This window comes from Calidris pugnax, unplaced genomic scaffold (assembly GCF_001431845.1).
Source record: "Calidris pugnax isolate Ruff unplaced genomic scaffold, ASM143184v1 scaffold11, whole genome shotgun sequence".
Lineage (NCBI taxonomy): Eukaryota > Metazoa > Chordata > Aves > Charadriiformes > Scolopacidae > Calidris > Calidris pugnax.
This window is the reverse complement of record NW_015090803.1, coordinates 7,584,976-7,607,034: the sequence shown is the minus strand read 5'-3', so window position 1 is coordinate 7,607,034 and position 22,059 is coordinate 7,584,976. Positions and strand designations below refer to the sequence as shown.

The 22,059-nt window shown below is 41.9% G+C and overlaps 1 protein-coding gene across 4 annotated transcripts in view; it reads right to left on the bottom strand.

The window, feature by feature from the left end:
- Positions 1 to 17,576: 17,576 nt before the first annotated feature.
- Positions 17,577 to 22,059, bottom strand: part of SATB1 (SATB homeobox 1) — a 74,859-nt gene continuing 70,376 nt past the window's right edge. Inside the window, exons 11-12 of one of the 4 annotated variants that reach the window (XM_014937869.1) lie at positions 21,905 to 22,000; positions 17,577 to 19,293 (exon numbers count right to left, since the gene is read on the bottom strand). In XM_014937869.1, the coding sequence (XP_014793355.1) occupies positions 18,808 to 19,293; positions 21,905 to 22,000 (582 nt within the window). In that variant the 3' untranslated portion in view covers positions 17,577 to 18,807. The remainder of the gene's footprint in view (positions 19,294 to 21,904; positions 22,001 to 22,059) is intronic. The other 3 variants (XM_014937870.1, XM_014937872.1, XM_014937871.1) reach the window with 3 other exon arrangements.

The window sequence follows — 22,059 nt, the reverse complement described above, 5'->3', positions numbered from 1 at the left end:
GACAAACCCAGACCTGATGAACAAGCAGGGCTGTAATGTGAGACGTGAGTGAAGTGAGTATGAGTAAATGACTCAATCTGTAAGAACTGAGAAATGATCCCACTGGCTGAGCAATTGGCAAGGTGTGAGATTTAGCATAACTAGAAAATGACTGCCTTTAAATCAGCTCAAGTCCTCTCTGAACGTGGCTGGAGGTCACAGAGAGAAGCACCTCTGGGGGTCCTCAAACCATGCCTGGTTTTTGCAGGTCACACACGGATTTTGGTCCTGGACACATGTGCTGCACTGTAAGCGAGCAGCTTCTGTGATGAGAAATCCCCTACATTCCCTGTCCTCTGTCCCTACCTCATCCTGGCAGGGATGCTCACTGCTCTGCTCTGCCACTGCCCCCTGCCAGACCCCATCCTCTGATGGGCTCACCACAAAGACCAAGTGCCTCCTCCAAAGACTGAACTGTTTTTTCTGGTGTAACCTTTCGTGAAGAAATACTCTCCTAAATAAATAAGCTGTGCACTTTGCAGAACGTTTCCTGAGTATTGCTCTCTTCACTATGGTCAGGAAAAGAAATACTGAATTCAATGCAAAATTAATTCAACTGTTTTCCTCTGTGTCTTCCATTTCTCCTGACAGGTCTTTGGACTTTGAACAGTGTCCTTTTGGGACCCTAAAATATTCCCTTTTGTCACTTCTTCTTGACCTTTGTAAGCTCAAATTTCTTTTCAACATGAAATGGCACATATTCTGTTCCTTTTTTGTTCTTAATCATTACACAATTTTTTTAAAATGCTTGCTTTACATCTCTTGTCATTGTCTTTCTTTTCTGAGAGAAGAAAACCCACTGTGCCAAACCTTATTCTACACAAAGCTGGGCTGGAGCCATCCTACTATTTGTTAGGGCTGATCTGTTCAGGTTATTTATTTTGTTCAGTTTATGAGCAATGTAATACCTGAGCTATTCACAGACAGACATCCAGGCATCAGGCTTCATAGCCTCACTACAAGTAAATACATAATACAGTAAAAACTAAGAATGTAGCAAGATGAAGAGTATAAGCAGAGTTCATAATGTCCAACTGAACTCATTAGTTATATGAAGACAGATACCCCAAGCCATTACACGAATATATATGCATGCAAGTTAATTCTGTTACTCAAATATTTTAAAATGTCATTGTGGCATTTACTAAATTGAAATCTCAGACTTTTATTTCGGGGCTGTTAAGCAGTAAAATACCTATGTGTTCATATAGGAAACATAGGTACAGATTTCCTGGCTTCTGCTATAGATCTAGAAACCTTCCCCCCTCCTTATTTTTTTCACTTTTTTTTTTTTCTTTAGGTATATTAGAAGCACATTTGCACAGCAGTCCAATACAGCCTGTGTAAATCAGCGTCATTCCATCCAAACAAGCAGTGCTATGCTGATTTACACTAGCTGAAGCACCAGCTGAAGATGGTCGTAAATTTTGTGGTGGTTTTTGACTTCAGACTTCCTCCTTTTTCAAGGATATGTCTGATGAGATCTCTCATGGACAAGTGCACTATGCCTTTCCTTTTGAGAAGCTGTGTGTGTTTGTGCTACATGTAACTCCTAAAGGTGTTTTTAACTGTCCTTGATTGTTCTTCTACCAAGTCAGCAGTTAAGCATAGCTCTGAAGAGACAGGTTTTTTACTCTGAATCTAGTTTTCTATGCTTCTTTTTTTGAATATTGACATCCTTAATGCATGACATGTTAATCGAATAAATACCACTTTGAGCAGAGCATAGCTGAACTTAATTTTTAAGGAAGAATATTCTCCTCTCTTAAGAATCACTGAAAGCTTATACACAGAAAAATAGAACAGTTATCTGCTGAACTGTATCAGCGTCCTCTGATATAGCCATCTTTAAAGCACTCCTTTGGGTAATAGTACTAATTAAATCCTGCAATGCTTATTCAGTCTTCTGTCCATAAAAACTCCCACTGATGGGATCTGAGAGTCCTCTGAAAAGGAGGGCTAACTTTATTTACGTGTATAGATATGGATTCAAATGCCTAACATTACACAGTCTGTTGGAAAATGTTGGCCTCCATGCTCAAGGACCACAGAATAAGAGACATCAGAGCTGGACTGACAATCAAATGGGGTCTTTCTCAGCTTCCTACCAGTATAAAGATGCACAGTGTATACTACTGGGTAGAATTTCTTTAAAGGAAAAAAAGCACATTGAAATGATAGAAAAGGAAATCAATAGTGTCTGACTCCACCGCTTGGAAGGAATTTGTGGGACATGAGTTCAAGGCAATGCACAGTTACAATAAACTATTTCAACTATTCATACATAATGCTCTGTTCCAAAACATTTGTAACTGCTCTAGAGAAAAGCTCTACACAGAGCCATCAATATCAGAAAAAGTGTTTTGTGGAAACATTATTTTGATTAAAAAAGCCACAGGAAAATTAACGATACAGTAATGTGAGCTGGTCTAAAAAGTGTTTTGTGGAAACATTATTTTGATGAAAAAAACACAGGAAAATTAACTATACAGTAATGTGAGCTGGTCCTATTGTCTATAGATAAGTCCTTAAAATTTTGTCACAGTTGAGTGAATGGCACATGACACAATGGTGATTATTCTGTTAGCTGTGGTTTGATATCTAATACCCTGTCTTGTCCAGATTTCTGTGATTTGAGCAGTGGAGGTTTATTTTCTTACAGAAGAAGATCTTGTTAGGAAGGCATTTGTGATCTGCCTGACTGTTACCAGGTTTTGGGGGTGAGTCCTGAATTGTCTATTGCTGTTTACATGGCAGGTCATTGTGAATGTGACCTTCTTCAAAATGTCTTGGCAATTCCACTTGACCTTGCCAGACCCTAGCACCTCTGTTTTGAAAGTCTAATGGAAAATCATGGGACTGTGACTATCAAGACAGATTTTCAAAGCTGCCTGTTTACATTTTGATGATTTGGATTTTTAAGTCCTGAATGTTAAGCATCTAAATCCCTTTGGCCTTGCAAAGCTAAGAGGACTGAAGAGAAATGGGGATGGTTTCTGTATAGCACTTGGAAGAATATCAGGTAGTTTATTTTTGCCTGTTCATCCAGCTGCTCAGCCATTTACCATCCTAATAAGTCTAAGTAGGCAACCTTCTGTTTCCCTAAGGAGTCTAGATTGCCTGTGGCTGTGTGGATTGGTCTCTAATAGACAAAATACCCTATATGCAGAGGAGGTCGTGCTGGTGCATTGACATTTGTTCAGGGAGGGGAATTTGCCATCACTGTCCATCTCCTTGGCTGTTTTACAGGCCGTTTCTGTTCCTTCTGCAAAGGCTGTGGGTCCCACATGTTAGCCCCCCACCTCCCGCAGAGGTAAGCCTCCCTCCTCTGTGGGCATGTGGGCTCTGTCCTGCCCTGGGATATGGGAATTTTGCACCCCGACGTGGGCTTGGGGCCGATGCAGCTCAGGCAGTGCCCTGGAAAGCTGCTTGGCATGCAGTGTGCCTGCTGCGCTTGGCAGCCCGGTGTTTCATGGATAATCAGCATGTGCTGGAGAACAGACAGCACAGTTTAGAGTGGAACTGACCCCCAAATGTCCCTTTTTGGAAAAAAAGTAAGGGTCAGATTAAAGTAAATCTCATGACTGAGGTGCCTAGGCTGGAAGCTCTCTTTAGTCTTGCTCCTGGCTCCGGGTGGCCTGTAGCATGGCAAAGGCCAGCTGGGAGACTGCCCAAAGGGAAGGGCAAGACCATCTTTGGACCCTCCTGGCAGCTGGTCCCTGTAGCCACCCCACCCCTGTCCAGAGATCTGCTGGGCTAGCTGGGGGGCTGGCAAACCCACGGGATAAGCACGCTCACCCCTCAGCCTGCCACAGCTTCGTCTCTGGGGACAGCAGACACTTATCTGATGTCAGGTGTAGCAGTTTGACATTAATATCTCCAGCAATTAGTGCTTTTACAAATCAGTCATGAACTGCAGTTTTAAACTGATTTTAACAACCAGAGCACACTGCCACTAGGCAATGAAAGCAAGTTTTTCAGCAGCAATATTTTAATGAATAGGAAAGAGAAACAGACTGTACCTGCTGTGCCCGCTGCTGAGTACTTTGTATCATGTTTTAAGGAAAACAAGTGGTTTGTTATGTTTTCTCTTTTTTTTTTTTTTTTTTTTTTTTTTTTTTTAGAAAAAAAATCCGTGGTGATGCTTCAACCATAAGCAGTTGTGCTACACAGCCAGTGCTCCTTTCCTTTTCCCTAGAACATACCCTGCACTTAGTTTTTCAGAAACCTAGATGAGCGTGGCAGAGGGAGAATTAACACTTCAGGAGTATAAGTGACCACTTATTTTTAAATCTGCCTGAACTATGAAGCCACAAACATTATTTGCCTCATTTCACCAGGATTTTCCCAATTTTTTTTTTTTTTTTTTTTTTTTTTTTTTTTTTTTTGTTCTTAGTAGAAGAATACTGGCTGGACAAAACACAGGATTGAAACTCTCAGGCTTGTGCTTTCCTCAGAAAGACAGTGAGCTTGCAAAGCAATTATGGGTTTCTGTGGATTAGGATAAATAACCTCTCTGAACTATAGTGTTGTTACATACAAAACCAAAGCATATCCTACAGCAATCTCTGCTGTTCTCTGGTGTAGATTGAACCTGCCAAAGACTGACTTGATGTATGACTTTCTCATAAGCTTAGCAATAAGTAGACATATTTATGAAATTTCCAAACTAAAGCAATTCTTGCTCTTCCTCACTCCTAAGGCACAAGGAAGCTCAGTGGCAATTATCCTGCAAGAGAGTCCAAGGAGACACTGTTTTAGTGTGACATTTTCATGAGCACTCAGAAGGGTCTAGACCTGTGTCTGGAGATGGTAGGACACTGGCAAGAGCAAAGCAAGAGGCCATGAAGAATTTTTTTCCCCAAAGAAATTTTGAAGCATTTTCAGTAAAACAAAAACCAGTCTCGGTATTTCCAGGAAGATGTCAGGGTATGTGTTTGATTGAAAGTCCACTTGGATCCCTTAGTGATGTGTGGGTACCCAGATATCACATCCTTAATTCCTCTCTACTCATGTGTCTATTGTTGCACTGCTTTTACTCCCTGGCACAGAAACAAAAGTGCCAGTATCCTCTTTCAGGCTTTCAGGGGGATCTCAGTGGTAGGGGTAGAAGGAAGGAGCAGATCTTGTGTTTCAGGAGTCTTCAGGGGCTCCTGGCCTCCAGAGGGTGAAATAAGGAAGCAGGAGTGTTAAAGAAGGCAGATGGGGAGCAGAAGAGTGCAGTTTTTATCTCAGGATCAGGCATCAGCCGATGGCTGGCGCTGCTGGGAGTGCATGGAAATCCCACTGCTGGACTGGGGTACCTCATCTGACCCCTCATCTACTTACCACCATTAAAGAAACCACAGTATTTTAAATGAGACATGACTTAACCATTACTTTCTGGTTATGTTCCAAATGAGTAATCATATTTTACACAGGTTGCACCCTCTTCAGGGAGAGTTTTTGATCTATAGTTAGGATACTCACTATTAATAATGGGGACCTTTGCAGAGGTAGGTGATAGCTCATTAACATTCTTCCCAGGACTTTCTATGTTTAGATGTTGTGTTGATAATGCTGTCTTCTAGTACAAGTGCTCAGAAATAAAACTCTAATATAATCGGCAAATTAGCTGCAGAATAATAAGCTTCATTACAGCTAGCCAGCTACTCCAGCCTTCCGCTTTTATCAATGAATTAAAAGCTCTTCATCTGCAGTTATTACTGTAACATGACACGGCAGCAATGCTGAACAGTTGAGAAGGCGATTTTGCAGTGATAAGCATGGTCCCCCACAGACTCTGTGGTTCTGTAGCATGTATCCCTAGCCATGGGATTGTTCTCCATAATCAAAGATTTCATTTAAAAATAAAACTGCATTGCAGCCAGAGTGCCTGTAAAGGCAGTTTTTAAAATAGTCCTCCAGTGTAGGACACCGTCAGGATGTCAGTCTGAGTCTGCAGGCAGGCAGGAAATTATCAAGCCTAATTCAGTGGCTGCAGTTCTCCATGTATTTTGTGCAAGGGACGATGAGAAAGTGCTCAGGTCCCTGCACAAAGGGTAACCATAGTAGTTAATGTTTAGAGAAACCCTAATTTCCCTTTGGACTTCTGGATTTCCCAGTGGCTCTTTGTGGAGTGTGGGGTCTTCACTGTTGTCAGTGTCCTTTTTTGGGGTATTTGTATTTGTTCTAGGTAAAGATTGTAATTTTCAATCCTTCTCTTTTCTGACATTTAGAGATCTTCATGCTGATGCTTTCTTTCTGTGATGGATTTCCCGTGATATTTGCTAGAATCCTGTCTGGCTTTTGAGGGTTGGCATGACTAACCAAATGAAAAACAGCTTGAAAAAGATTTTGAAAAATAGAAATAGTTGTCATCTCAAAATCTGCTTGAAAATTCCTACCAATTTCAGCAGAAGTTACTCTGTGCTTACATCTCCCAGTTACCTAATTACAACGTTGCTCATTTTGAAAGGGATCTTGTCACTCCTTGGCTTTGGCAATAGTAAAAACCTTTTCCAGTTGGAAAGTCCTTTGAATTGTGGTCACCAAACACAAAGACACAAGGGCCTTGTGGGAGTGCTGGCAGAATGAATGTCTTGGGTGCATGAAGCAAGAAGACTGGAGAAATTTCTCCTACATTCCTCCTATAGAAAGTCCTCCTGCATTTCTCTTGCACTGGGCAATGGTAGCAGTGACATGACGTTGTGCTGGGTCGTCTTAAGGTTGGGAACTACTGCAAGAAGCAGAAGGAGAAGGTAAAGCCCAGAAGAAGACAAGAGAGAGGTTTTATGCTGTCACTGCTGTGACTGCAGTTACCCTCTCCCCACTGAAACTTTTCTCAGGTGCAAAAAAATATAATTGCTAAGTAGTGTAATAGCACGCTAAGCAAACAGGCATACAAAATCTTTTTTGAGGAGGAATTTCTCTTAAAAACCTCACTCTCCCACACTATCTCCAATAAATCTAGTAACAATGTTTTTGTTAGTCTTCTCCCCCCTCTTTCCTAAACTCTTCTGAAAGTGTTCCTGCATGGTACATTAGCTGAGGCACTGGAAACAGCCTGTTTTAGCTAAGTACAACGTAATACTCCCTGCTGGCACAAATCAAGGGTTGACACAAAGGTGCGAATGAATATCCAGCAGGTACTCTTTAGGCTGCATTCCAGTTCAGGAAAAGTTGTATGTACTCATATGTTACAAATTTAAAACTGTGAAAAAGCCATCCCTTCAACATCTACAAAGTCCTTCTTCCTTTGTGGAAGTTTCTACCCTTTAATCTTATTTCTGCAAGGATAAGCATATGCATTGAGTGCACCCTATGGAGTCAAGAATTTGGAAGATTTTTACAAAGACCTTAAATCTTTTTTAGAATGAAAAACCTGAAAGCAATCTCAGCCTGAGTCTCAGTGGCTTTTGAATGCTTTAGACACAACTACACAGTTCAGTATCTGGAAAAGAATAACTGCTTTTGTTTTTTTTCCTGAAAATTGTATTTCTGAAATGAATGCTTTTGCCAAATTTGATTTTGTGTGTGAGAAAAGCACCATTTTCCAATGAAAAAGTTCAGCTGCTGTGCAAGAATGCTCAAAGAAAATGATTATTTTTTTTCAGTTTGCATGACCTTTTTGTGCATGTATTTAGAAATATCCGTTCAAAATGAAATGCAATTTTGAATTTCTCCCAGACTTGCCATGGGAAAATAACATTCTTCTAATGAAACAATTCTTTTTTTGCTGATTGTTGGGGTGGTTTTTTTGCACAAGAAAACATGTGGGGTTTTTGTTGTGTTTTGTTTTGTTTTAATCAGTGTTAATAATGATTAATACCAGACATCACTTTATACCAAGTCTTTTTTTGGCACATGCCACAGATAGCACATATATTATGTGTTGGCTCCAAATATAACCAGTCCAATCCAGGTAACATTAGCTTTGCAGGTGCTGGTGGAAGGCAGGACAAGAAACGCTCTGCTCCTCGGACAGCTCGCTGCTCATTGCCAAGGAGCTGGTGCAGAGAGGGCCTGGCGTCGCCAAGTATCCAAACTTCTCATCTGAATCATTAGCACTGCTGATATGCCAGCATTTGTGGGCTTCCAGGTTTTTGGTGGCCTTCGTGGTCATCGGTATCCTGTGCTGGATGAAGGCCAGCTATTTTCATCTGGGCCAGGGCAATAGTTTTCCAAGGGACGGTCCATCCAAGAGCCAGTTAATGTCTATTGTATTAACTCCTTCAAGGAATTTGTATTGGGCTTTACTTGGGCTGTGTGTTGGTTTGATTTCTGTTGCACATTCGTCTCCGCGTGAAGATGAGGCAGGACTATTTCTGCGCCAAGGAGAGGCCCATCATTGCAAGAGACAAGAGAACAAACATTCTCGCAGTATAATCAATCTTATAGAGCAGATGGATACAGTAATTAGAGCAAAAACAATTTTGCCAAGAATATTAACATTTCAACAGTTTATCAGAAAGGGGGTGTTGACACCGGTCAATAATTTTCTGATTATTGCAAAAACATCTTAAGTTGTTGACTATTTTGTGCAAAATAGGACAGACTAATTTTGGCCTCCTGACCTTGTTTACAGCAATGGGAGGTAGCATTGCCACCAAAATATTTTTTAAAAAAACAAACAAACAAACATGTGTTTTTCCATGATTTGAAGGTATCGTAGGCCATAAAGATGTATGCGGTTTCCAAAGAGCATATTTATTTATATTTTACTCAGTCTCATGATACTTGGGTGCATGTGGCAAAAAATTAAAAAACTGTTGCCAACAGTTAGCACAAGTCAAGCCTACCCATTCCTCCCCCTCTTCCCATGCATGGATGAAATAAACATCATGCTTATGAGACCAAAAGAAAGAACAATAATAAAAAAGAACTTAGAAGAATCCAAGTCCATCAAAGTTTAAAACACCCCCTTCACAGGAGAGGAAATAACTTCTCTTTGGTTTCTACCAGTTGAGTGAAAAACTGGCAAATCTTTGTGAGATATGGGAGGAAATACTAAAATAAAATGCATATAGCTGGGGTATGGGACATTTTACTGCCAACAGTGTATAATTCAGTCATCTATTTGTCTTTTATTTCATTTTCCCCTCTTCTCTTTATCGTTTCTTCCATTTTTCCAGTAGCAATTCTTTCCATTCACATGTTTTCTCCCCTGCGCTGTCCTTCACTTGTCTCTGATGCTGTTCTCCTAGTGCACCTTCACTGGTGGGCCCTTGACATGCTGTTATACAGCCCCAGGGGATAGGATCATTAGGCTGTGCTGAAGGACCTTCTCATCTGCCCGCTGCAAGGGATCCCTCCACGGGGCAGCAAGGTGCTTTGCTATACCTGCAGGTTACGCAGCTGAATGTGAACATCTGTGAGAAGTCAGCACAAATCCCCTGAAAAAATTTCCTGCCCTATAGCTCACATTTGGGCATTGTGAAAGGACTGGAGGTGCAGATATGGATTCACTTGAAGTCTTGCTTTCCCTGAAGGAATCACGTAAGTCAGGTTCTGGCAGAGCCCAGGAAGGAGAAATCAGCAGGAGGGAATACCCTTGATGTCAGGAATGCTTCTCCACTCTACCTGCCAGACCCCAGTGCTGAAGAAGTGGATAAAAGACCACATAGCCAGACAGAAAATTGCAATTACAGCTGCTCATCCTGCGTGTTGCAAACAACTTCTTAGTAGCAGCAAGAATGCTTTGCAGCTAGAACTTCCAATGGTTTGATACTGATGAGTAGTGCTTGCAGCAAAACTAAAGAGGGGTGGGGTGGTAGGGCCTTAAATAAATTTTTTTTTAGGCCCAGTGTCAGTGCCATAAAACCAATTCCCACCATAAGTCAGAGCAACCCAAAGACTGTTTCAAGTCTTGCTTGGTGGCCTGTGACCTCTGTGAGGCCACAGCAGAACTGAGGGCTTAGGTGCCTAAGCCACTGTGTTGGTCACACACTTTTTTTGCCCAAACACAATCTTCTTCTTGGGAAGTGAGGTGAAGAAGTACAGTCCAGTCGCCATGAGTATGTCTTGGAAAATGTCGAGTTTGGTATCGTATTGTTTGATCCTCCTCAGTAGAATAACCATTTATGACATATGGCATGTTTGCAGCTTTGTTTTTCTTCTTGATGCTATTCCAACAGGTTTGGTGAAACCATGCCCCAAGGCAGCCAGTGAAGTTCAGGAAGCAGGTTTGAGTCAACCTGCCATGGACCCTTGCTCAGCGGATAAGTGGGGAGCCAGGAGCTGAAGGACCCTGAGCCTGATACTGCTCCAGGTATCTTCAGGTTGTAGGAATATCTGCCCCAATGCCTCTTTAACAACAAGCTGAGGTGTGAAAGCTGACAGGCAGAAAGCCTTCCTGTCGTGTCTTGTGCTTCTTACTCATTTGCTGGCTGGGTGCAAGGTATAGCTGCCTCAGGCTACACTACATCATGACCACACTGGGTGGGAGCCGGCTGTAGCATTTCACCTCCTTTCCTACAGCAGCGGTGAGTTAAGCCTTTATATTATGATATCTAGAAAGAAAGCAGTTTTTCCTCTTGCCCTAGCAAAGTAGCCAGAGACCATCAGGAGAGCGGCTCAGCAGCTGCAGCAGGAAAGGGGCAGCTGCTACTCAGAGCTCTTGCAGCTGCTCCGTGCTGGACCCGGTGGGTTAAAAGTCTGGACTTAAAAGTCCTTGTGAGAATAATTGTCCCATCTACTAGCTGTCTGGCAGTGGCTGTGATCAACAGCTGACGTATTGATTAAACAGGGGAGACAATGGGTAAGCAGATAGATTGTATTTACGCAAATAAGAGCATGCGAAATTGAAGCTAAATCACTGGAAATCACCGTCTGCCCCTTTGAATATTTAAAGGTCAGGAGTGTGGATCAGAGATCAAGTAGTACAGGAAGTGGCGGGGGAATAAATGCCCTGAAGGGTCTGAAACAGCCTGAGTTTTGGCCTTCAAAGTTTGTGCAAAGCTTCTCCCAAAAGGAGGCGGAAAGGAGGAGGGCAGTCTGAAGCCAAGCCCTAGGGCAGACGGTGGCAGATGCTGCACGCTGGAGCAGTGCTCCACGGGACACGATGCCAGCCCGAGGGTCTGCCTGCACAGGAATGATACATTGGATTAGGCTATTCACCCTGGCTCCAGGAATGAGCTGTATCAAACATGAAATGCAATCACATTGCTTTGATCTGCTTTCCCACGGTGCTTTTTTTGTCCAACAGCGCGGTGGCAAGCGGGGCTGTGCTCGTGTGCTACGCGGCACCCTGGGGAGGTACCACCAGCTGCAGTGACCGTCCCTCTGCTCGTGGCTCCCCAGAGCGCGTTGCAGAAAGCCCAGTGACAACTGGAAGAGACCTGGGATCAAACCAGTACATTCCCCTGATTCTTCTTCCAGCCATCCCATAATGCACCCTAAAAAGCTTGGGAGCGATGTCTCCTGCGGGGATGATGCAAATATATATGGCTATTTTTTTTCCCAATCATCCTGGAAGCCCTCACTTACCCTTCCCTGGTGTGAACCTTTCCAGTGGTCTTTTGAAGAACAGAAAGGAGCGGGTCAGCTGAAGCTGAATGGAAGTGGGATGTGTACAAGGGAGGCTGAGAGAAAGGTGGTACCACATGATAAAAAATGGCCCAGTTTTGTAGGTGAATGGGGGTCAAAGGAGACTTACTTTTACTCTTGCTGCTGTTGGAGCATAGTTGTGAACAGTGACTGCACTGGTACCATGGCAATGACCAAAATTATTTGGGTATAAATTTTAAAGTTGGCCTGCACAGGAGGGAGTGTTCTGTAAATATGAGGTGACTTACTCCTCAATAAAATTATTTGCATCAGTTGTTTTAAAATCTGAATATGAACAAGATAGGCAATAAAGCACGCAAACCTGACTAAGAAATTTCAGCCCATTTAAATTTGTCTCACTTTTGACTATGGAGGACTCAAAGCAACCTTGTCCCTGGCTAGATGCTGGACACTGTCCACATGGATGCCATCACTGGGTCACAGGAAAAAAAGAGTTTAGTGTAATCTTCACATGTGCAGCCCTACAGAGTGGAAAGCAGTCCTTGGTCTCTTTAAAAAAAGGTCAGAGCAACCCTTTGCTTTCACAAACTTTGAACTTCTTTTTTTTAGCCATTTGTGCTTTTGGTATGAAGGGGTGTGTATAGCAGTGAGTTTTGCAGTTAAATGTATGGAAAACTGTCCCCTTTTTCCTTTTTAAAATCCTGCTGGCTGATAATTTCAACCATTGCCTCTAGTTGTGTTACAAAAAATTTTTAATTTTCTTTCTGTATTCATCTTCCATGCACTGCTTCAGATTTTGCAGGTATTTGCTAAAGAAGCAATCTGCCACTACCTTTTTGCAAGCCTTCTCTATTTATTTTTTCTTCTGAAACAACTCCAAAACTGTTCATTCTTTCTGCATTTTTTGAGGACATCTCTTTTGTGAACCACAAGCACTCCTAACGTAGTTTTTCCTGGTGGTTAGCTCAGATCTCCTTCAATTTAAACTAGTCTTGCAATTCTCCAGTCATCTCTAGACATGGCTGCCCCAAATAAGTTTTTATCTAGATATTTCTTCCCACCTTTCCTCCTTTCCTGCCTCCTTCAGTCTCTCAGCTGATTATTATTAGGCTGGGATATTGCATTTGGCCTATTAAGGCAAGTCAACAACAACACCTGTATTTACTTCCCAGTCCAAGCTGTCAAGCTGATAATGATAAAGAATCACTTCTCATACACTTTTGAAAGGACGTCCTTGTCCACCTTTCCCTGAAGTGGTTGGGTTTAAGGTAAGTTGTTTTCTAAATTGCTTTCCCCAGTTAAAAATATTGACTGCAGATGAAGGGCCATGTTTAGGTTGATGACGTCAGAGTAAAGAAAAGTTAAGCCATTTTGGGCCATGTTACATGCGGGTGACCCCCCTTGAGATGGGGGGCAAGAAGGGACACACAGCTGTGTGCAGTGCTGCTAGTTATCAGAATGGTATCCTGCTGTAATGGGGATGTGAAAAGGCAACAACATCTGTAAGGCTGATCCTGAAAAGGCTGCTTATTTTGTAATGCAAATAAAAAAACAGAGCGCTCTTTGCTTTAAATTATGTTCTGGGACAAACTCCCCTACATAGTTAGTAGGACTCTGCATGAATTTTTCTGGCCCTAACAATTTCAAATCGTTGTGACCGATGCTTTGAGGTGACTATAGCTTGTGACCGATGCTTTGAGGTGAGCATAGCTTAGTATGAAATCTGTCTCTGAAGCCTCTTGGAGCAAATTATTTGCCTCAAAACTTCAGAACTGTGTGTGCTTATGTAGCTCTGTGTGCTCACTGGGCTAATGTTTTTTCTGTTCTCTTGCACTGTGATAAACATCTGGGCCATACAATACATTTGATTTTTTTTTTTAACTCCTGTGGATCATCTGGTCCAAGGAGAAGCTGGGCTGTAGGAGACAGCTCAGAAAAGTAGGTTCAAGGCTGCAAACATGCTGTTTGTGGTTGGATGTGATCCTGGAGGAAAATGAGAGGTTTTACAGCCTGGGTGTTGGTTTAGCATATTGTGTGGGTAAGCAAGTAATCTGAAAGGAGTCTGAAAAAGTCCTAACTGCATCTGCCGTGATAGCTGCCAGTCTGCAGCTGACAAAAACAGTCCTGCAGGTCCTACAGACAGGGACAGTACTGGAGGACAAACTGTTCAGGGACCTCTTTGCCACAGACAGCTGAGGAGGCTTTTGTGTTACCCTAGATATTGCCTGCCAAGGCAAATCCCATGGTTGGAGCACATTGTACATTTCAGATCGGGAACATTTTCTATGGAGTCTTGGCAGTACCTTGAAATATTTCTGGGTATCACTATAGCATGGCTATCAAAAGGAACTAGTTCCTCCATGCAAGGGTAGCTATTGTGACTTTACTGGTGCTCCCATCTTTCTCTGGCACCTTCCTCTTTTCTTTTCCTGCTCCCCTCTGGGATGCATGTCCCCTTGCCCCCTTCTATGCCATCAGCTCAGAAACTATCTGCCTCCTGGGGGGTTTGCTCCAGGTGGTACTCTCCAAAGCAAGTGGCCTAGACCAGTAGGTCTGCAGGGCTCACTGCATGAATGGTGGTGATAAAGGGTAGGTGATACCAGATATATACAGTCTTTCCTGCCTTATATTAAATTGTGGCACATATACCTAGAGTGCTGGCACGTAACCAGGGGGGTGGCATTTGGGCAAGATGACCCAGAGCAGGAGGGCTGCCCGGGCTGGGCCAGTGTGAAACAATGTGGGGGGGATAGTGGGAGCACTGCCAGAGGCAGAGTGGTCGGGAAGGCTCCCGTATGAACCTGAAAGCAAACAAACTCGCTGCCAAGTAGCACTACTCCTGCTCCACGGAGGAGTGCAGTTTGAATTATTAGCTCATTTATTGTAGTAAAAGACTGTGTGGACACAAGGCACTGTGAGGAGAGCAAACTAAAATTACATCTGTGTGCAAAAAAGGGCCTGGGAGTGTATTTATATCCTTGCTTTGCTATGGGACTGTTATTCAAATCACAATATAAATCATTATGTAAAAATCAAAATGCCTTTTGTCTCTGCAATATACCTGACATCAAAGCACAAGTTCAATAAGTTAAGCAGACTTGTAATACTTGATGCTCAAGTAGACCTTCTGTGGTATCTAATTTATACTGCTCTTAACATAAGGGGCATTCGCTTTGGCAAATGAATTTAGCAATGTTTGGTGCTTTCCCAGAACACAACCAAAATACCAAATCAGTAAGCCACTGAAACTAAATCACTGGTTTGGGGGAACGTTCCCTTTTTTCTCTATTTGCTGCTCCTTCCCAACTTAAAGAGAAAATTAAGCAAAATAATTTACTTTAAAACCTGGACATTTTTTTCTGCATCATCTGACCAATTTAAAGTAGCTACACAAAATGCAAATCCAAACCCAAATCCTGCATTTTAGGGTAGGGAGTCTTCATAGTGATAAGCAACCTTTGGATGTGTGACTGGGGCTTGAGACTGTCTCTAAGCCATGGACTTCTTGGAATCTGGGGCCTCTTTGGTTTTCTTTCAGTCTTGAAAAACACACATTGGTGAATCCAGCGTATACCCATAAATCTTGTCAGTTAAATATAGATTAATGGGAATCAGCAGGGAGTAAAAATACTCCACTTTTTATGGTAAACACCATAAAACATGGTGAATACTTAACTTCAGTTTTATAGCAAAAACTAAGTCTTGCCATCCCCACCCAGCACAATTCCCTCTTTTTTAGGCATTTGGCTTTCTTGGCAACTTAGATTTTAATCCTAGTAAGCAATGTTCTTTCCTCATACTTCCCAAAATATATAGGAAATACTAATTTCATACACTCTCACTGAAGTCATACTCAGTGGGTTTTACTAACAACTTCCCAACTAATAGTGTTTTGATGTCTCAGTTTGTGTTGTTACTGAAGTCCTGATGTCTTAATTTTTGCAGAAAGGGAAAGGTTGGTGTTTGGTTTGTGGTTTTGTTTGTTTGTTTGTTTGTTTTGGGGTTTTTTTTTGTCTTTTTTGGTAGGATTGTGCCAGATGATGAGAAAAGGGAACAGGAAAGGGCATAAGGTAATTTTCTAGGCAGTCTAGCCAGTCCATGAATCAAGGTGGCATGTGCTTGTAGTACCTTAACTCCTAACAGTGTAAATCTCCTGCATCCACATAAAGTTGGGATCCTTAATACCCATATCACCTTTGAAAATACTGCTAAGGATTTAACAAAAAGGCTTTTGCTCACTTAGGCCAAGTTAAAAGACTCTACTCGCAGCCCACCCACTGGGACACAAAAATGCACTGATTCAAACCTCTGTGCAGGTAATGTGCGACTACAGAGGTTGAACTTCTTGGAAGATAACCTCAGCTAGGCTAGAAGAAAGGAAAATGAAAATAATGGAAAAGAAACAGCTATAATAACCATCTGCAAGCACATGTGGCCTCTACTTCAGCACCCATAAAACTTAAAAGGATAAAAGAAAAGGAAATTGCCTTCAAAAAAGCAAAGACAATTTCATAAACATTTCCTCTTATGCTTTTACAGGGTGCTGGACTTGTTGCCCTGTTTCTGGTATTAGGAGTGCTGCATGTATTAGCTTTTAGCATGAAGAGCCATGTATTCCCGGAAAGTCTTTGCATCATTTTCTCTTCTACACTGCATATGCACGCATACTAGTTTAAAAGTTTGGGTTGTTTTCTTTAGCAGCCCTATTGGAATGGTCACTTGGTGCTTCAGCCAGCCCAAGGGTGCCAGTGGTATTGTCCTGCACATCAAATCAGCTCATACTGCCTGGGCTGCATGTCATCCTGTCCCATGGCTGTGAGCAGGCTTCTGTTCCAGCTCTGAGCGGCTGTGTGGCTCTACGAGCCAATGATCCCATTTGAAATAAGTGAAGAAATCCAACAGTAACCACAGTGGCTTCCCTGGACTCGGCTTAGGTTTTGCCCTTTTGAAACCAGCACAGCTTTGGGCTATCAATAGATTATAGCTACTACAAGTCCCTTAAGCGAGGGCAGAGACTGACTGTTCTTCCCTTGGACTGCAATGCCAAATCACACATCCGCATCCCTCCTAAGGCTCGTTTCCCTCCCAGAGTGGTACTAAGGCTCTTTTCTGTTAGCTGGACTGGAATCCAAGCCCAAATCGTGGTGCAGCCCCAACACAGTCCTGGGAGAAGCCAAGAAGTGCTGCAGCTGGGAGCTGCTCAAGGAACCCCCAGGGTGCTGCAGCACCTGTGACGACTTTTAAACTTGTGGAAGCAAAACCTGCTTTGCTGCCCAATTCTTAAAGAACTCAGTGGAGTTTAAAAGATAAATTTGCTGCAACCCAAGAGTGGTTTGTGCCTTTGAAACTGATCCTGAGTTTTGCAAACTTTCAGTTATTTTAGAAGAGCTGCAATGAATTCAAATCCTGAATTGCACCGGGTGTAAATTGTTTCTCTCCCAGAAAAAGAGAACAATGGTGCATACTTCATAACTTTCAGCAGCAGACTTCTCTCTAGCCTAGACATGAGCCTCGCATAAATTCAGAGCTCACCAATTGTTATGGCTTTATCAAGAACCTTATTAGTGATCATTAAAAATAATCTTGCTTAGAAGGGGGCTGCTACATGCAAAGCCCATCTTTCCTATTTACTTTGTGACTATCAATGTTTTTTTTTAATGTTTATACATTAGTGCAAGGAATAGTGTTAGCATAATTCTAGTGTAAAATAAAACCAGCTGTATCCATTATAAGTGCATTACTGCCAGGAACTGTAAATATGTTTATGCCTGATAGCCTTTTGACTCAATAATATCCTGCTATCTCTGTTGGGCAGGCAAGTTTTTAAACCAAGAAAAGACAGGTTATGGTTTTCATAACCAAACTGTGTTTCTTTTTGAAGTATATTATCTGAATTCAAATTTTAAGAAGGTCATTAAAAAAATTTGCCTGTGATTTTAAAGGAGAACAATTGAAATGTCATTTTCAAAGTGGTGGCAAGAAGGTACAATGTGCACTGAGCACAAGTTATTCCTCCCAGATATACACATACACAGACAAACCCTGCCATATCATACCATACAAACAATTTTAATTGTGTAGTTACAGTCAATAACCACTCCTAGTCAGAACATTTCTGCATAAAGAAAATTGTGATACACTTATAAAAACAGCCAGCTGTAACAAAATAACTGGTGTTTTCATAGCAATAAACTCATAAAAAAGAAATACACCTTTATACAGAAAATTTATACAGCTGTAGCTTTAAAATTGATTGTAAACCAAAGGAAGACACATTGCAAACATCAATTATTTTCACATTAATTGCATAAGTTTCTAAGGTGATCTATTAGTTTTATTTACCTAAGCTTATTTGCATGATAGTAAAAATTGCATACAACAATAAGAGTGAAGCTTATAGTATGAATTGCTTGGATAACATAGAGCACTTTTTATAGGCAACTGTGTAAAGCACATTTTCTCTATTTAAAACTTTTAAGACACTTTGTTTTACTGCCCATCAAAATACATTTATAAATAGAAAAAAAAAATCAGTATGATAACAAGAGAAGCAATATTACATTTAACGGAAACTTCCAAAAAAATTAATTACAACATGATGCTGCAGGATCTACAAATAAATAATGAGGACTAAATCGTGTTTCACATTTTCTTTTTCATTTTCTTTAAAACCATGTAACAATGAGAATGGAAAAAAAATACAGTGACCTTTATTTCCAAAAGAAAACAAATCTGAATTACGGCAGTGCCATATAATACAAGGCATTTGTTGGCATATGTTATCTTTAAACTGCATTCCACAGTCTATAGTTCTTTTGTAACATACAATAGAACAAGAGTAACAAACTCTTTTTATTTTATTTTTTTAAATAAATGTGAGTTTCCAAAGATCAAGTGTGGAGTGCTACAGTAATAATTAAAAAACAAGAACAAAACAGAAACGAAAAACAGTAAATCACAAAAGTTGTAATGCTTGTCTGAAGGCTCCAGAATCAAAATCACTGGTATCATGCTTATTGGGTACACTCACAGTGTATCCAGTGAACACAAATTAATATCAAACAATCCTCAACGCTTCATCTGTTGCTGCGAAGCAGTTTGTAAAACAGAGTAAAACATTTAGTGCAGTCTGCATTATCCTTTTTTCAACTTTTGTGCAAGTTTTGGAAGATTCATTGGCCAAACAATGAATAATAAAGGTTTTTGACAGAACGCAAGATGGAATTTTCATTTCATTAGTAAATACCAGTGGCACTGTTGAAAGAAAATAATACTTTTAGATCAGTCTTTCAATTCAGCATTAATCTCTGTGTTCCCTTCTACCGATAACTCTTCTTCTAGTTTAACTGAAAAAAGCGTGTTTGCATTTTTGTCTTGGATGCTGTCTTCTAAATCCTTGAGCAACTCTTCCTCCTTGTACTCTGCAACATCCACCTCCAATCCAGAATTGTCCTTCAGCTTCCCGTGGTGCTTGAGATAGTACCGCTGGTTCTGAAAGAACTTGATAATGGTGTACTTGGGCAGGTCAAGCTGAGCGGAGAGAGTCTGGATTGCTTCTTCATCTGGATACAGGCCTACGTCTTGTATGAAACTCTGTAGGATCCCTAGGGCTTCAACAGAAATCTTTGTTCGCGGTCGGGGCTTCTGACGATTTTCATCCTCAGATTCAGCTGGTGATGCTACTGTCGGTTGCCTTGGGGGTAGTCTGGGACCTGGTTGCTGTTGCTGTTGCTGCTGTTGTTGTTGCTGTTGCTGCTGCTGCTGCTGCTGCAAGACAAAGCACAGCATTTTTTTTGGTACATGTATTCTTGCTCATATTTTGTGTTACCGAGAAAATTGGGGTGAGGGGGAGAACTGAAAAGCTATAAACAGAGGCTTAGTAAGTTTAAAGAACAAAAAAAGGCCGGGGGGGGGGGGGAAGGGAAAAAATAAAAAAAAAAAAAGGCCCATTATTCTGAACCAGAAACAAAAGATGAGTTAGTAACTCTCTGAATACCTCGCGTGTGTCTGTAGGTGTGTGAGCAGAGAGGAGGGATAAAGGGATGGTGGGATTCGGACAGAGAGGTGGAAGGAACACTCCGGCTTTGTCTGACTGAAAGCGCCGATGACGTGACATTGGTGCAGTTTAGCTGACAAATTTTAATGAACGTGCTCCGTGAGTCAAGTGCAGACAAGACAAAACGCTAAGTAGGTGACATAGTATAGGATTAACTTGACCAGCTTAGCAAGAACTGTAGCAAGGGCAAAGTGAGAAAAGTGCCAGATGAGGGCAAACGCAGAGGAGCTCTGCCAGCAGCAGCAGCTGCCACCCGAAAACAAGGGCTGCAAATCTCTAGCAGTAGCTGGACTAAGGGACTGGGGTATCAAGGAGGAGGAGGGCATTTTAGCTACGTGGGGAAATACCCCTCTGCTGACCTGACCTTGGCATGCACTGAAGTCTCATCAAACTTGCAAACGTTAGGACAGAATGCGTTAGCTGGAAGTGCCTAACGTCACGCTGTCAAACCCAGCCTCGGCAAGGACAAAGGGATCTGGAGGTAGAAAATCTGTATTTCCCCTTCTGGCTCTGACCTCTCTTGCCTTTGGTCTCGGAGAGGGTCTGTCTTTCCTGTGGTTCAAGTACCCCAGTGCATAAACAGGGAACAAACATATTTACCTGCTTCTGTGTTTGTGCTGGGGATTATTTAGTTAATATTTATAAAGCCCTAAGATGCAAAGCTCTAAATAAGTTGCACTATTATTATTAGAAGGGAACACGCTGCATTCCAAAAACTCAGGCAATAAAAATGAGCCAGTATGCACATCAGAAGAATAAGATAAAGCAAACCATGATGTAAATAATTAACAAGAGCTTAAAATGAAGTTTTGCAAGTATGGATTCGGAAACATTCTTAAAAGGTGAGGCACTGAGCCCTAGGGACAGAAATGTTTTTCTCATCTACCACTGAGTACAGTACACTGCAAGATCATGTTTAAAATCAAAAGTAAATTTATCAGCTACTGTTTTTGTTGACAATTCTTTTGCTTCACAGCACAGGAAGCACTGGTTAGTAAGATATTTTGGATCAGCAAATTTCTTGTCAGATGGTACAAACCACCAGTTATTATTAAAAAACAACAGCAGAAAAACAAGCAGTTGCTATCACTACATTTCATTTCCCTTTGCAAGTCTCCCCTCGACAATTTTTTGTGTGTCAGGAGCAGTTTCCAAGCTTCCAGTTGCAGCTCACTTGCAGACCCTAAGAAGCACAAAATACTGCACAGATAGTATGAATATTGGAGGAATGCTAATTCTATCCACTTTGCAGTGCCACTCGTGGTTGTGGAGACTTCGCACAGGTCTCAACACCTGGTTTAGAAGCCAGTGCTGTAAGTGATCTTCTTATTGTATGATCTGACACAAACGCTAGTGGAATTAGGGCTCTTGCCTCATCCCTATTCACATCCTTTCATGTTTTATGGTCTGTGAGCAGTCTCCTTCAAGGCTTCAATCCCAAAGAGATACAAGACTACTCCCAGCACATTAAATTCTTACAAGACTGGAGGCTTTGTATATACAGTTTGAAAACGTGTGTCTTAGCTACATATTTATGCATCTACAACATGTAGAAAAATTCAGGTCCAATCTCCCAATCCTTACTCTTACAAGTCATATTAAGAGATTACAATGCAACTGCTTATGTGAATAATATTTGCAAGATCAAACACACAACTTTTATCAACAAGGCAAGAAAATCTAAGTAAGTGGCATAGTGGTTGAATGTTTATACTGTGCATAAGCTTCTCCTTTTATCCCCTTAAGAAGCGATTTTATTAAAAACAATGTACATTTTCAAACAAGTACTGTTTTATTACTTAATATAGATCTTTCTCTCTCTTTTTGCTAAATCAAACAGCAAGTTTCCAGGCTTTCACAATTATTTTAGTACTTGATATCCTAAGGGATTGTCTTATTCAGTTTGCTTTATCTTTAATATACACTCGTGTTGTTTCTGGCTGTGAGATAACTCTATCCTTCCCAGCTTTGTAAATATTTTGCTGTATAGGTAATACAAATGGTACACTGGGTCTCAGCTGAGGTTGGTAAAGCAGGGGGTAATATCTGCCCTTTAAGAGGGAGCAGTTAAAAGGCTGACCTCAGGTCTTCCACGAGAAGGGATTAGAGAGTCCCCAGCTCAGAGAGACAGCAGTCTGCACTGCCGACCTGGGCTATGGAATCCAGCAGACGGGCCAGCCGCCCTCCCGGGTCATGATGCCTATGGAGAGGGAGCCACGGGGGCTGCCCTGGAGCAGGAGGGAGGCTGTTTCCAAGCCCCGAGGCGTGGGTCCTGCATCCCCTCCTCTCTCTCCCTGCCACGGTGCCCTTGTGCCAGCTCACCTGCGGAGCAGCACCCAGCCAAGGTCCAGCGGTCAGCAGGCCTGGTAAGAAAGCGCCTCTATGCTCGCCTTTCCCAAGGGTGGTGGGAGAGGGGCTCTGAAGGAAAAACAAACAAACATTGACTCCCCCCAGCCTCGACTGGGGTTACGGTGGGG